The sequence below is a fragment of the Arachis hypogaea genome, chromosome 4, assembly GCF_003086295.3.
Source record: "Arachis hypogaea cultivar Tifrunner chromosome 4, arahy.Tifrunner.gnm2.J5K5, whole genome shotgun sequence".
Lineage (NCBI taxonomy): Eukaryota > Viridiplantae > Streptophyta > Magnoliopsida > Fabales > Fabaceae > Arachis > Arachis hypogaea.
Genome location: NC_092039.1, coordinates 5144746 through 5157919, shown reverse-complemented (window position 1 = coordinate 5157919; position 13174 = coordinate 5144746). Strand labels below are relative to the sequence as shown.

General features: G+C 31.9%; 3 protein-coding genes across 3 annotated transcripts; 1 reads left to right on the top strand and 2 right to left on the bottom strand.

Annotated features, from left to right (window-relative positions):
- Positions 1 to 377: 377 nt before the first annotated feature.
- Positions 378 to 1806, bottom strand: LOC112795936 (uncharacterized). Its single transcript, XM_025838154.3, has 3 exons — positions 863 to 1806; positions 737 to 781; positions 378 to 646 (listed from the first exon to the last, which is right to left on the bottom strand). Exons 1-3 carry the CDS (start codon positions 1650 to 1652, stop codon positions 519 to 521), a joined length of 963 nt encoding a protein of 320 aa, XP_025693939.1. The 5' UTR covers positions 1653 to 1806; the 3' UTR covers positions 378 to 518.
- Positions 1807 to 5160: 3354 nt separating this feature from the next.
- LOC112794532 (uncharacterized) lies at positions 5161 to 8802 on the bottom strand. The gene is made up of 5 exons (XM_025836527.1): positions 8764 to 8802; positions 6401 to 6524; positions 6045 to 6238; positions 5903 to 5963; positions 5161 to 5792 (listed from the first exon to the last, which is right to left on the bottom strand). Exons 1-5 carry the CDS (start codon positions 8800 to 8802, stop codon positions 5161 to 5163), a joined length of 1050 nt encoding a protein of 349 aa, XP_025692312.1.
- Positions 8803 to 10800: 1998 nt separating this feature from the next.
- On the top strand, positions 10801 to 11546 carry LOC140184019 (secreted RxLR effector protein 161-like). Its single transcript, XM_072234299.1, has 2 exons — positions 10801 to 10903; positions 11047 to 11546. The coding sequence occupies exons 1-2, from the start codon at positions 10801 to 10803 to the stop codon at positions 11544 to 11546; spliced, it is 603 nt and encodes a 200-aa protein (XP_072090400.1).
- The last annotated feature ends 1628 nt before the right edge of the window (positions 11547 to 13174 follow it).

Here is a 13174-nt window from a genome sequence, read left to right as displayed (position 1 = left end):
GAAACAACTGTGGTAGGTGTGGGAAGAAGTGCAAGTACTCCCAGCTTTGTTGCAAAGGAAAGTGTGTGAATCATATGGTGGATAAACACCATTGTGGAATCTGCGGTAACAAGTGCAGCAAAGGGGATTCCTGCGTCTACGGTATCTGCAGCTATGCCTGAATATACTAATACTAACAATGTCATTAATTAGTTTGTTAATTTGTAGGTGATTATTATTTATTATTACTTAAGAAGCAAGTAACTAATAAATTAATGACAATGTCATTAGATCTTGTACTTTATAATTATTATAAGACTCTTACTAGAGATATATTACTGAACAGATATGCTAGTGCTCTGTTTCACAAAATATTTGGAGATATGTAGTATCACAGATTCGCAGCTAATAAAAATAATTTATTCTTTTATACTATAAACTTGACATAATTAAATCACATAGAGATGCCAATACAAAACTAGGAAAATTGGGGAAGCAAACTCTATACCAATAAAAACTATAGATGTGTCGTATGTTTTTTAGAATAGTCGGTTCTCATTTGTTTGAACTCCACATGTTACTGGTGCTGTAGCTCTCAGTTTCTTCAAGTACCAAATACCAGCTCCAATTCCAATTGCTCCTGCCGCAGAAACACCTGTAACTGTCCCTGCATGTCACCCACATTTCAAACATAACCTAATTAATTAACACTAATCTAATGTTTATATATAGTTTATTCTTAACTTATTTCTATTACCTGCAATCACTTGGACCCTCTTATTGTGCTGTGCAATGTTATAATCTGCCACACCCAATTAATAAACTTGTTATTCAAGCAAACTACAAAATTAATAATTACAAACATAACCTTAAAAGAAGCTACCTTTGCAATGGGTTGTGGAGTTTCCCTGCTTGCATAGGCACGTGAAACTCTGAGTGTGAGTATCAAATCCACAAGTTCCACCACCTTTCAATGGATCCTGGCATTGAAGGCAACGCATAGTTACCGGTATATCGAAATCAACCCTGATCCCATACTCAGGAACTTGATCATAAGGTTGAGGAGCACCAACATTCCTCCAATAAATGCTAGCATAACTAGAACAATACTTGAGCATCAACCTCAACGATTCAGTGGCTTTTGGATAGTAAGAACAGCAAGAAGTATGAGTGAGAGCGAAAGAGCACCGTGGTAAGTGCCTGCAGAGGTAGCTGGCACTATCACAAGATGAATCACAGTGTTCAGGAAAGTGCTCACAGAACATAGGCTTTGGTTGAATGATTACATTGTCGTCGCTACAGTTCAAGAATATGTACTCATTCTGTGTTGAAAGCTTCAAGTGTGTGCTTGTGTCCAAACTGAATGGCCTTGTGGCTCGAAAACTCTCACCGTCCTGACAAGTCCACATGAATGGATCAGTGACAACCATGTGTGGATCTGCGTAAGAGAGGTTCCTAACGGGATATGTCCCGGATGGGGTTCTGAGTTGAAGCTTGCCTGAGTCAGAACAGAGAAGGATGTGTCTGTAGTAAGGACTTCCACATCCATCATCAATTCCAAAAGGGTATTGAATTGGAATGTCGCCACAAGAATTTCTGCAGGTACTAGATTGTGATCTTGTGAGGGTGACAAGTGATGAAAGAATAATGACTTGAGTTACCAGTGATATCATTTTAGCCAATAATGGTTTGAAACAACAAAATCGTGATGACGATGAATTTAGAGAAAATAATAATGAAAATGGTACAGATGATTATTATTGGCCAAGTAACTAAGGAGAAGTGTAGAAGAAAGAAGGAATAATAGTTGAAGTGTTACTTGTGTCTGCTTTTGCTTTTGCTATTGTTTATTTATTTATTATTTCCTTTTTGTTTCTTTAATGTGTGCGTTGTTGCGCTTTTGCTTTTCTGCCTTGTGAAGATGGGGACAGAAGAGAGAACCAGTGGAGGAAGTAATCATCACTGTAAGATTCCATTAGCGTTAGACGCAGCGTATAAACATAAAGAATCATGCTGTATTTCGGGCTTCAAGCATAATACAACTATCCCGCTACTAAACGGCTGTTCTAACCAACTGAGCTACGAAAACAAATATTAATATTACCATAACTTACCTATTAATGGACAAAAACTAATTGATCCAAAGCTTAAATTTTATATTTGGTCATGAGGCCGCAATTAAGGAAAGGCTTAATATTACCATAACTTATCTATTAATGGACAAAAACTAATTGATCCAAAGCTTAAATTTTATATTTGGCCATGAGGCCGCAATTAAGGAAAAGCCTAGTGTATGAGAGTGAATGGATCAAACAATTTTGGATTATCACAAGCCCGACTCAGTCTATTAACAAAGATAAGATTCATCAAAGATCAAGGAATGAACTTCATCTTCACCGTGCCAAAAACAAAATTAAACATAGATAGAACACAATTTTTTAGTATTAACAAATAATTTTTATCAGAAATAATTTTGATAGAAGAAAAAAAAATGAAAGAACCAAATAATACTGAGCGAATATTATCATATATTTGTGAAAGAGGAGGTTGAGTATCCTATTCACCACACCTGAAAAACAAAAAAAACACACACACAAACACATTTAAATTGTGAAATTTTTCTTATTGTTTCATTTGTCCTCGTATATAAGTTGCATCTCAAAATATTGTTGGATATAAATTACTGGGTTGAATTTACTTTATGGTTATGGAAATCTATGTCTATACTTTTTTTGTGAGATTTATGTGATAGGAGACTTAATGTTTTTCTGTGTTTTAGTAACATATACAAGACAATGACATTTTCAGTAAACACAAATAATATGACACAAAAAAATAAAAATAATATATATAGTATGACATATATCTCAGAATTATTGGTGTAACTGTTATCTAGATTAATTTTTTTATTAATTTAATGTTGATGATAATTAATTATAGTATGAGTACATAAAGAGTACATAAAATTAATTACTAAATATTTTTTTAATATTTTATTTTCATTCATTTAAAAATTCTAAAATGAGAAAAATTTATTTTTCTTCTTCTCTCAATTTTCACTCTTTTTCTCTCTCTTTTAATTCATCCAACTATTAATATTTTAGTACATTAGATTTTCTTCGGTCATAACTAAATTATTGAATTATTAAATGTTTAAATTAAAATCATTCAAACTTAATTGAGGTAATGATCTAATTGGCAATGCAAACAATGTTAAAACTCTAAGAAAAGACAAAATATTTGGGCGCTGGGGTCTTCTTAATAAGCCACATTCTAAAATGGGTTTGAAAATATACCTTCACAAAGTAAAATTAAAGTCATAAAAGAATTTTATTTATGTTGTCGTGATTTTTTACTTTGTCTGGAAAGATCCTCTCAATTTTAGAAAATATGCTGAAATCTGGGGAGTAGACTTTAAAATTAATGAAAATCTAGCTAGAATAAAGCATAATAGAGATTTTGAATTAATATTATGGGGTCTTAGTATTTTGTTCTGATTGTCCTCTTTTATTAATCTTACCACCGTGTTCTTCCACGCGTTCTATAAATTTATTTCTTCTTCATCAAGTGAAGCTTAGTTCACCAAATATAACAAATATAAGATTTATATATAGTAACTAAGATTCGTGGATATGAACACGTTTTTTGCAAGAGTTAATACGGGACAAATTTAAAGGCATACAATTTACATTAGAGGAGCATGTGGCTTTAAATTGGATATAATAACAATATGCAAAAATAAAAAATATTCTAGATATATATTGATGTGAGATCAAGTTAGATGCAGATACATATTCGTGCACTCCATAATACAAAATCATCAAAACAAGTAACATAAGGTAATACTTGTCCATTAATTATTATTTCACCCTTTATATATGGGAAAAATTTTAACTCGAGAACCAATTTTTTCCAACTAATTATGTCAGATAATTTTTTAAAGTATTTTTTATTTTAAATTTTAAATTCTGAACCTTTCAAAAAATATTAAAAACGATTCTGTAATAAAAAAAAATTATTAATTAATTGATTGTCTTCATATATACTTATTGATATCGATAGCGACCAACAAACATTTCATCATCAAGTTAAATATAAATATAGCAGCCGATATATAAGAATAATATGCCATAGCTGTCTCGCCACTCGAAATTGATGAAATATATTCACATAAATGTGCATGCATGCATCTACCCACTGTAACTACAATCCGAAGGAAACCACCATGTGAATCAATGGAAAATAAATTAAAGCTGTTAACAATTGAAAGCTCCGATCCCTAGGAGGGAAAAATACTACTACTACATACTAAACAAACTACTATACCTAATTTAAAGCCTGAACCTACTTCCTCATAACTAGAAAACCAATGTGAAATTGGTTGGTCATGGACTGATGGACAGCATCATATCATCGGCAAACCTCAAATATCGTCTGATGTCCAAGTCAAATTAGAATATGATACTTAGTATATGTATAGTGTGAAAATTAGTAAAGTTAATTTTAATAAATAAATAAATAAATAAATAATAGTTAAATAAAATAAAAGATAAAAAATAATTTTTATTTATAATTATAGAATTTTAATAATATAACAAAAAAAATGATATATTTTTATTGACAGATGATTCATACTAAAGATATTTATCTATAAATTGAATTTTTTTAATATATTTTAATCAATTGATCTAACAAGAATAATAGTAATATTGACTTACATAGAATAGGGAGGGATCCAAAAATGTTATCATGGGAGGCCAATAATATATAAAATATAAAAAAATATATGCAAATAAATTATAATGTAAGATGTATTATAAAAATATACTGATAGAGAATATATATTTAAAGTACAAAAAAATGTGTACTTTTTACTGACGAAGTGATACACGCGTCGATTCTTCATATCATAAAATTCATCGATAATAAAATATGTGTCAAATTTTTCAGCAATCTTTTTCTCAATATAAATCAAAAGACAATTAGCAAGCAATTCATCTTCCATTTTATTTCTGAGTCTATTTTTCACAAAATTCATAGCTGAAAAAGATCTCTCAGTTGTAGCAGTTGAAACAGAAAGAATTAATACCAAGCGAATCAAACGATCAATCAAATGATATGTTAAAGACTTTCCTGTCTTTGTTAATCCTTGACATAACTCCGAAATTGTGCACAAGTTAGTTAATTCAACATGATTAGGAACATCAAGTTCATAATGTTGAACTTGCATTCTAATGTGAAATTTCTTTTGGTCACTGAAGCTAAGTCACTTGGATAAAACCGTTCTACTAATTCACATACTTTGTTGACATTGAAGAACTTATAATTATTTCTGGGATCTAAAGTTGAACTTAAAATAAGCAATTCCACCATATTATCATTGAATCTTCCATTAAGCTCTTGCAATTGTGTATCAATTACAGCCATAAATAAATTAACACGGTAATGATGCTCCACTAAAATTGGATCAATAATTTTGCGAGTTCGGCCTCTTCTAGGAATATGCAATGCATTCATATCAGGAACTTGAACTTCATGTTTCTCACAAAATAATATAACTTCTTTTATGAAATCCTTCCAACTTGATTCTCTCATTCTTTGGATTAAAGTCTTGGTAGTAGAAACCAAAGTAAAAGCATTCAATATGTCTTGATTTTTTTGTTGCAAAGCATGACAAAGATCATGACTAACTTCCAAAATATTTATCATCAAATGCAAAACAAAGACAAATTCAAATGATGTGATAGCATCATAAGCAGTACTAACATCACCATGAGTGGAGAAATTACCTTTTTCAGTACTTTTTTCAAAAACTTCACAAGTAGCATCAAACATTCATAACAAGCTACGTACATAATTCAAATGAGACCCCATCTAGTATCTTCAACTTTTTGTAAAGTACCAATTTAATTAAGTCCACTACCTGTCACAATTTGACCATTGGCAATTAAGTTTGCAACATTATTTGCTTGAGCAACCTTTAACTGATCATGACGTTTAGGAAAAATAGTCACAACATTCACAATTAGTGTAAGTTTTGAAAAGAATTAATGAACATAACAAACTTCTTTGGCTGCAGAAACAAGTGCTAATTGTAATCGATGAGCAAGACAATGAATGTAATAAGCAAAAGGGCAATCTTTCAAAAATAGAGCTTGCAATCTATTCCATTCACCACGCATATTACTAGCTCTATCGTACCCTTGTCCCCTAAGATTTTGGACATTAAGATTATGACGAGAAAGAATTGATGAAATTTCTGTTTTCAATGTCAAAGAACATGTATCAGAAACATGTATAAGATCAAAAAATCTTTCTTGAACACAACCGTACTTGTCTACAAATCTCAAAATCACAGACATTTTTTCTCGCTTTGACTCATCTCTTGCTTCATAAAAAATTATACAAAATTTAGAATCACCAATTTCTTCTTGAATTGTTGCACGCACTTTTCTAGCAAAGATATGCAATATATCTTTCTGAATATCGGAAAATATATATTGAGCATTTCCAGGAGCATTTTCAAGAGCAACATTGTTAATATTCTGATTACAGGAAGTTAAAAGCTTAATTAACTCAATAAAATTTTCCCTATTCAAAGATCTAGAACTTTCATCATCGCCTTTAAATGCACATGCTTGAAATGCAAGCCATCAAATAGCGTTAATAGATGTCTTTAACCTTAAATGGTTATTTGCAATAGTTTTATCACTATGCCTATCAAGAACTTTGTCTATATGCTTAGATTGAGCCATTAAATCATCACAAGATTTCACACATAAATTATGGGGAGAATTAGGAGTAGAACCCTCGTGAGATACAAATGCACAATTTACCCCATTATTTACTTTCTTCCAATTACTAAATCATGACTCTGAAAATGCATTTTTTCCATCATGGCGACACCATAATGTTTACCAAACAAGTAGCAAGGCAAATAATAAGCAGCATCTTTTTCTGGTGAATATTCTAACTAACTTGAAAATTTCTTAAACCAAGAAGATTGAAAATATCAAAGATGATTGTTATTACCAGAAGCTGAATAGCTAATATTTGTTGGTTGGTATGGCCCAGCTATTATGTATGCTCTACGAATCTTATTACGTTCATTGACATTATACTGTCAAATTGGACGTCGCTTTCGTAGACCCCTTTCTAGTAAAGATATATCAACACCTCTTTCTAATCTTGGTACTTTGGTTTCATATTGATGTGTATTTTGAGTAAGATTAGAGAACTCACTTACTTGAACTTCTTCTGAAATAAGATTAGAGGGTTGACTTGTTTGAACTCCAACATTATCAGTAACTTTTCTCTTAAAAATTGCATCAATTTTACTTTACTTTTTCATCATAAAATGTTCTAGTTTCTTTTTACCTGAAAAAAAAAACTCAAATAATTATATGCTTATATGAATAAATAAAATCTAAGTATTTTTTATTAATTAAATATCAATAATAATAATTTTTCACTAAATCACTATCAATTTTATTAAAAAATAAAATAAAAAAATAAGAGAAGAGAATAAATCTTAAAAATAAAATGAATACCTTGTGTTCTTGCTTTAATTGATATGAATATATGATTGCAAATTTTACTAGACACTTACCATGGGAATGGCAATGACACTATGATAGTGACTTAGTGAGGGCGCCGCGTGACTCGTGAGGAAACAAGAGGATTAGGAAACGTGAAGAAAGAGAATTAGTTTTAGCGATTTAAAAAATTTTAAAAATTTTAAAAATTATTATATTTTATTTAGGTTGGGTTGAGCTTTTGACTACTATTTTTTTTTCAAGCTGGGGGCCAGGCCTCAACTTGCCCCCCATATATCCGTTCCTGACATAGAAAGTATTTTTTTTGGGAGGTTTTCTCCTAGATTACAGAGAGGGGCGTATTCTCCTTTTGTCAAAAGAGAGCGTTATTGTAATCTCCTTGTAATCGAGAAAAGTTATAATTCTCAAAGAATGAATAATGGAAGAAAATATGTCGATAGCAATTTTCTAACATTTTGCAAGCAAGTAGGTATTCAACGACAATTCTTAGTTGCATATACGCCTCAGCAAAATGATATAGCAGAACGAATGAATATGAATCTCCTAGAAAGAGCACAAGCTATGTTGCAAATTATAATTTTAGCCAAGTCTTTTTTGAAAGAAGTCGTTAAAACTACCTGTTATGTGATAAATCAGTATAGTCACCATCAACTGCAATTGGATTGAAGACACCAATGAAAATGTGGTAAGGTAAACCACATAATTATTCTTCTTTATATATATTTGGTTGTCTTGTGTACCTAATGTACAATTCTCAAGAAAGAATAAAATTGGGCCCAAAGTCTAGAAAATATATATATTCTTGGGTTATGCTGATGGAGTTAAGGGAATCGCCTATGAGATCCCACTTTCCACAAGATAGTTGTCAGCAGAGATGTAATATTTGCAGAAGATGGATTCAAAAGAGAACAAGAAAATGACATCACTATTAAAGAAATAACCACCATTCAAATAGATGAGAAATGTAGATAAGGTGATCTTTCTGAAGCAGAACCAGAGCATAAAAAATAAGAAGCAGAGGCCCATGACATAAAAATTCGTCGATCCACTCGACAAAGAAAACACCATCATGACACTCAAATTATATTTTGACAAGCCATGATTCATGTTATCTTTTGACAGAAGATGGAGAGCCAATAACTTTTATGGAAACTATGCATAATCCAGACATTTCTATGTGGATAACAACAATGCAAGAAGAAATTAAGGTATTATATAGAAATCATACCTGGAAACTTGCTGCACTTTCAACAGGTTGAAAATTCATTGGTAACAAATGGGTTTACAAGATCAAACGAGATAGTAATTGAAGCTTCTTGATGGCATAGAGAAGGAAAGTTGAATCTATGGCCTTCTTTAAAACTTGATTAATAAAGCCTCAAACCAAAACTTTTAACATAGCTTCTGTTTGGTCTGCATATATGATTATGCAGGAGATAATTTTGTTTTGTCTCATAAATCGTAAAAATTAAAACAGGATCTGAGCAAAGAAGAAGAAGATGACACAGGCATGTATCCTGATTCAGTTGTCAAATGCAATACAACCTACATGCAGTCTCCACCATAACGTTGGTAGAATTTTCACTATCTTTTCAAGTATTACATACATCAATTTTTGAGGACTCAACATAATCCTATCTGGGATACACAAAGTTCAACATAAACTTGAATTAGCTATGTAACTACCTAGACTTTAGACACTAAGTGCTTACCCAACTTAGCAAGAGATACATCTCAGGTACATGACACAAAATAGAAATACAACAAAAAAAAATTTGAAATCACTCTTGATTTTTCTCTCCAAGTATTTCTGTCAACCTTTTCTCTCAATGGTTTTTTTTTCAATGTCTCTCTTTCTTACCTTTTACCATGGATTGAATCCAAAAAAAAGGTACAACATTGAAATAAAAATACAAACATTAAACCATGAAGAAGATGATGATTCACAGTCTTTACGCTATAAGTTGAACCGAATTCAATTCCCTTTGATGAAGCTCCCTATCTTGGCAGAATGTCTTTTTGATATAGAAACACTGTCCAAAACATTGAACTCTCACGTGAAAGCTCTCAATGAAACTCAGATTCTGATTCTCTCTCGTTATCTTCAAATGAAAAGCATTTTCCCTTTTTTATCTTCCTTGAGCCCATGGCTATAGAATTTCCTTTAGAAAGTCAACTTCTTGATTCTTGAGCTAGCTAAAATCTCTTCTTCTCTTTCTTCAATCAATTCAAAAAGTTAGGGATTTGGAATTAGGGCTCAGCACCATAGCAGACATAGCAGCAACAAGATTTATCGTTTTTAAAGAGCTTAGCAAAATCTAAATCCTTAGATTTATGCTTTACCTCCAAGAAACACTTCCAACCATTGATTCACAGCAGAGAGACTTTGCCACCACTTTCTTTATTTTGCCCGAAATGGTGGTGCAAGGGGAAGGAAAAAATGTGAAGCAAGTTTCATATTAAAGGAAACTAATTACCTTTAACTTCTCTAAACTCTGCTTGGCTTGCTTTTAATTCACTTGATTTAACATTAGCTTCCTTGATTAGATTTTCCTTTCTTCTACTTTGATGTTTGAATTGAAAAGTGAATTTCTCATTCATATCTAACCAACACCCGAAATGAACACACGTTGGACTTAATTTAGCTTTGTTTTACTTTTGCTTGAAGACTAATGGACTGGATTTCTGATTCATTTTCCATTCAGCTGCTTTGGATTATTTGGTTTTATAAGTTTGGGCTGCAACAAACAATTTGGGCCTGCACACTAAATTAACATCATCACACTCACTTGAGTTATTAACCCAAATTCAATATGTTCGCCATCATCAATTTTGTTATTTATTTTTCTAAACTCAAGTGCATAATTGGTTCTTAAAAAATATACTAAAAAAATAAGGTGTTGACTTCAATGAAATATTTTTTTCAGTGGTGAGACTAATTACTTTCAGAATAGTTTTGACTATGTGTGCTGCATTTGATTTACATCTAGAGTAATTAGATGTAAAGATTATTTTTCTTCATGAAGAACTTGAAGAAGAGTTATATATGCTCCAATCAGAAAATTTTTAAGAAAAAGGAAAAAAACTTGGTTTACATGTTAACTAAATCTCTGTACGGTCTAAAGCAGGCGCCAATATGTTGGTACAAGAGATTTGATTCTTTCATTATTAGCCTTAGATCCTACAGACTTACTTCAGATCATTGTACCTACTACAAGAGGTCTAATGATAATAATTTTATTATTCTGCTGTTGTATGTGGATGCATGTTAGTGGTAAGTCCTAACAAAGATCAAATCCAAAAATTGAAGGCACAGTTGGTTAAGGAGTTTGATATGAAAGACGTGGGACCAGTAAATAAGATTTTAGGTATGCAAATCATTCGAGACAAAGGGATAGGAAGATTTAGCTATCACAAAAGAATTATTTGAAGAAGATCTTGCAACGCTTCAACATACAAGAATGTAAGCCAATTTCAATCTCACTTCCTATGAATTTTAAATTATCCTCAGGTATATGCCCTAGTAGTGAAGCAGAGAGGATGAAAATGTCTCAAGTACTGTATGCATCAGTGGTGGAAAGCCTTATGTATGCCATGATCTGTACAAGCACAGATATTGCTCAAACAGTTACGGTAGTGAGTCAATTTATGGTAGATCCAAATAAAGAGCATTGGATTGATATTAAGAGGTTCATGAGATACATCAAAGGGAGCTCGACTATTGCATTATGTTTTGGAGGATCAAAATCCATTGTCAATAGATATGTCGATTCTGACTTTGCAGGTGATATTGATAAACGAAAATCTACTATAAGATATGTGTTCATACTTGTAGGAGGAGCTGTGAGCTGGCTATCAAAGTTACAGACTGTTGTATCTATATCTACTATAGAAGCTGAATATATGGCAGCTACACAAGCATGCAAGGAAGCTATTTGGATCCAAAGGTTAATGGAGAACTCGACCACAAACAACAGAAGATTCTTGTGTATTGTGAAAGTCATAGCGTAACACCCTAACTTTTAGCACCTCATGATCGCACTAAAAGTCTAGGCATTACCTACCTCTAACCCTTTTTAGTTAGTACTATATTTATTTAATACTGAACCTTTGTGAAATACAAATAGATTTTTAATTATAAAAGCGAAAAGTCTTTACTTTAAACCACTTAATCACATAAGTATATTCACATAGCATTATACACATAAACTTATTCAAAAACTTTCAAATACAAGTCCTACACCTTTTAAACCAAAATGACAAATGAAGAGGGAAAATTTTCAACTAAACCAAAAACAGAAAATACAAATACATATAGCTCTGTAGTTTGGTCGCGGCTTCGTGCCAAAACTTCTTGAACCTGACACTGAAAAAGAAAATCTGTAGGGGGTGAGAACATCGTCTTCGCAGGTTTTCAGTAGAAAAGGGAATACCATCAAAGCAAAGAAATACTTTCAAATAGAAAAAATCCCATTATAAAAATAATTTATTTTTAAAATACATTTTGGAAAAGATTTATAAGAAATCTTACTTTAGAAAGGTCGTAAAAAATCTTCTTTAGTTTACAAATCCATAAATTAAATCGTTTAAAAAGAAAAGAGACTAAGGGCATACCTAAGGGGTTCCTACCCAACCAACATACATTGCTCATTTCTATCCATCCAGTATATAAATCTAGAGTATTAGGACAATACCAAGTCCAATCTACCTCAACCTCCATCACCACATCAGGAATAACTCTCAGCATCACCACTGCTAGCATGAGGGATCTCTCAGTTTTCAAACATAGACAATACAATACAAAGCATACAGAAATAAAGAGTACAGATAGAACAATTAGATCAAATAGCAGATAGATACAATAATTCAATTAAGCAAACCAAATGCAAGATGCACACCCAAACAATACACACAAATACAAATGATGCGTGTCTGTCCTATGGCTAACGAGCTCATCTGTTGATTATATAGCCAAACCCGACATGTCTGGTAGCTAACCCTGGCCAGTCCCTGCATGTGCGCATCTCTCAATAGGGATTAATATCTCTTGGAGGAATAATATCTTAAAAGGCCTAAGTGTCTGGCCACATCTTGCGACGGAAAGTTAACATTTGAGAGCAAGCGGGATAAAACCACCATCTTCGCATCTATCCCAGAAGATTAAATACAAACTGGGAGCAAGTGGGATACTGAGCGCCTTGTACATTGTAAGGAATCCTATCTTTTATTCGAGAACAAAACACATTGGAGTAAAATATCACTTTGTTTAGAAAGTAGTAGAAGAAGGGAGTATTGATATCTATGAAGCACTGACACTTTATTGAGTTGCCGTGTCCGCGTGTTGGGCACATTTCGGACACGACACTCACCAACACTTGTCTGACACGCGTGTCTGTTGTGTCCAACTCTGTCTTATAAAAAATAAAAAATTTTTCTCTGGACACACTTGGACACACCTAAATATGATCACGTGTCAACATGTCCAATCTTATTCTTAACATGTATTCTTAAGATAAATTTAGAAATAGCATATATTATTATTTATTAAAAAAATTTAATACTTTATATAATTAAAATAAGACATTAAAAATAATTAAAAAAATTAATTTATGTTTTAAGATCAATAAATTATCATTATG

What these genes read in the sequence shown, in the direction of transcription:
- LOC112795936 (XM_025838154.3), bottom strand. Translation starts at nt 1,652, where the DNA reads ATGATATCACTGGTAACTCAAGTCATTATTCTTTCATCACTTGTCACC. An exon ending in CTCCACAACCCATTGCAAAG is followed by an intron (nt 782 to 862) that starts GTAGCTTCTTTT and finishes TGGGTGTGGCAG; the next exon opens with ATTATAACATTGCACAGCAC. An exon ending in GAGGGTCCAAGTGATTGCAG is followed by an intron (nt 647 to 736) that starts GTAATAGAAATA and finishes GGTGACATGCAG; the next exon opens with GGACAGTTACAGGTGTTTCT.
- LOC112794532 (XM_025836527.1), bottom strand. Translation starts at nt 8,802, where the DNA reads ATGAATTTTCAACCTGTTGAAAGTGCAGCAAGTTTCCAG. An exon ending in TTGTTTCTGCAGCCAAAGAA is followed by an intron (nt 5,964 to 6,044) that starts GTTTGTTATGTT and finishes CGTCATGATCAG; the next exon opens with TTAAAGGTTGCTCAAGCAAA. An exon ending in CAATGGTCAAATTGTGACAG is followed by an intron (nt 5,793 to 5,902) that starts GTAGTGGACTTA and finishes CTACTTGTGAAG; the next exon opens with TTTTTGAAAAAAGTACTGAA.
- LOC140184019 (XM_072234299.1), top strand. Translation starts at nt 10,801, where the DNA reads ATGTTAGTGGTAAGTCCTAACAAAGATCAAATCCAAAAATTGAAGGCA. An exon ending in ACCAGTAAATAAGATTTTAG is followed by an intron (nt 10,904 to 11,046) that starts GTATGCAAATCA and finishes AATTATCCTCAG; the next exon opens with GTATATGCCCTAGTAGTGAA.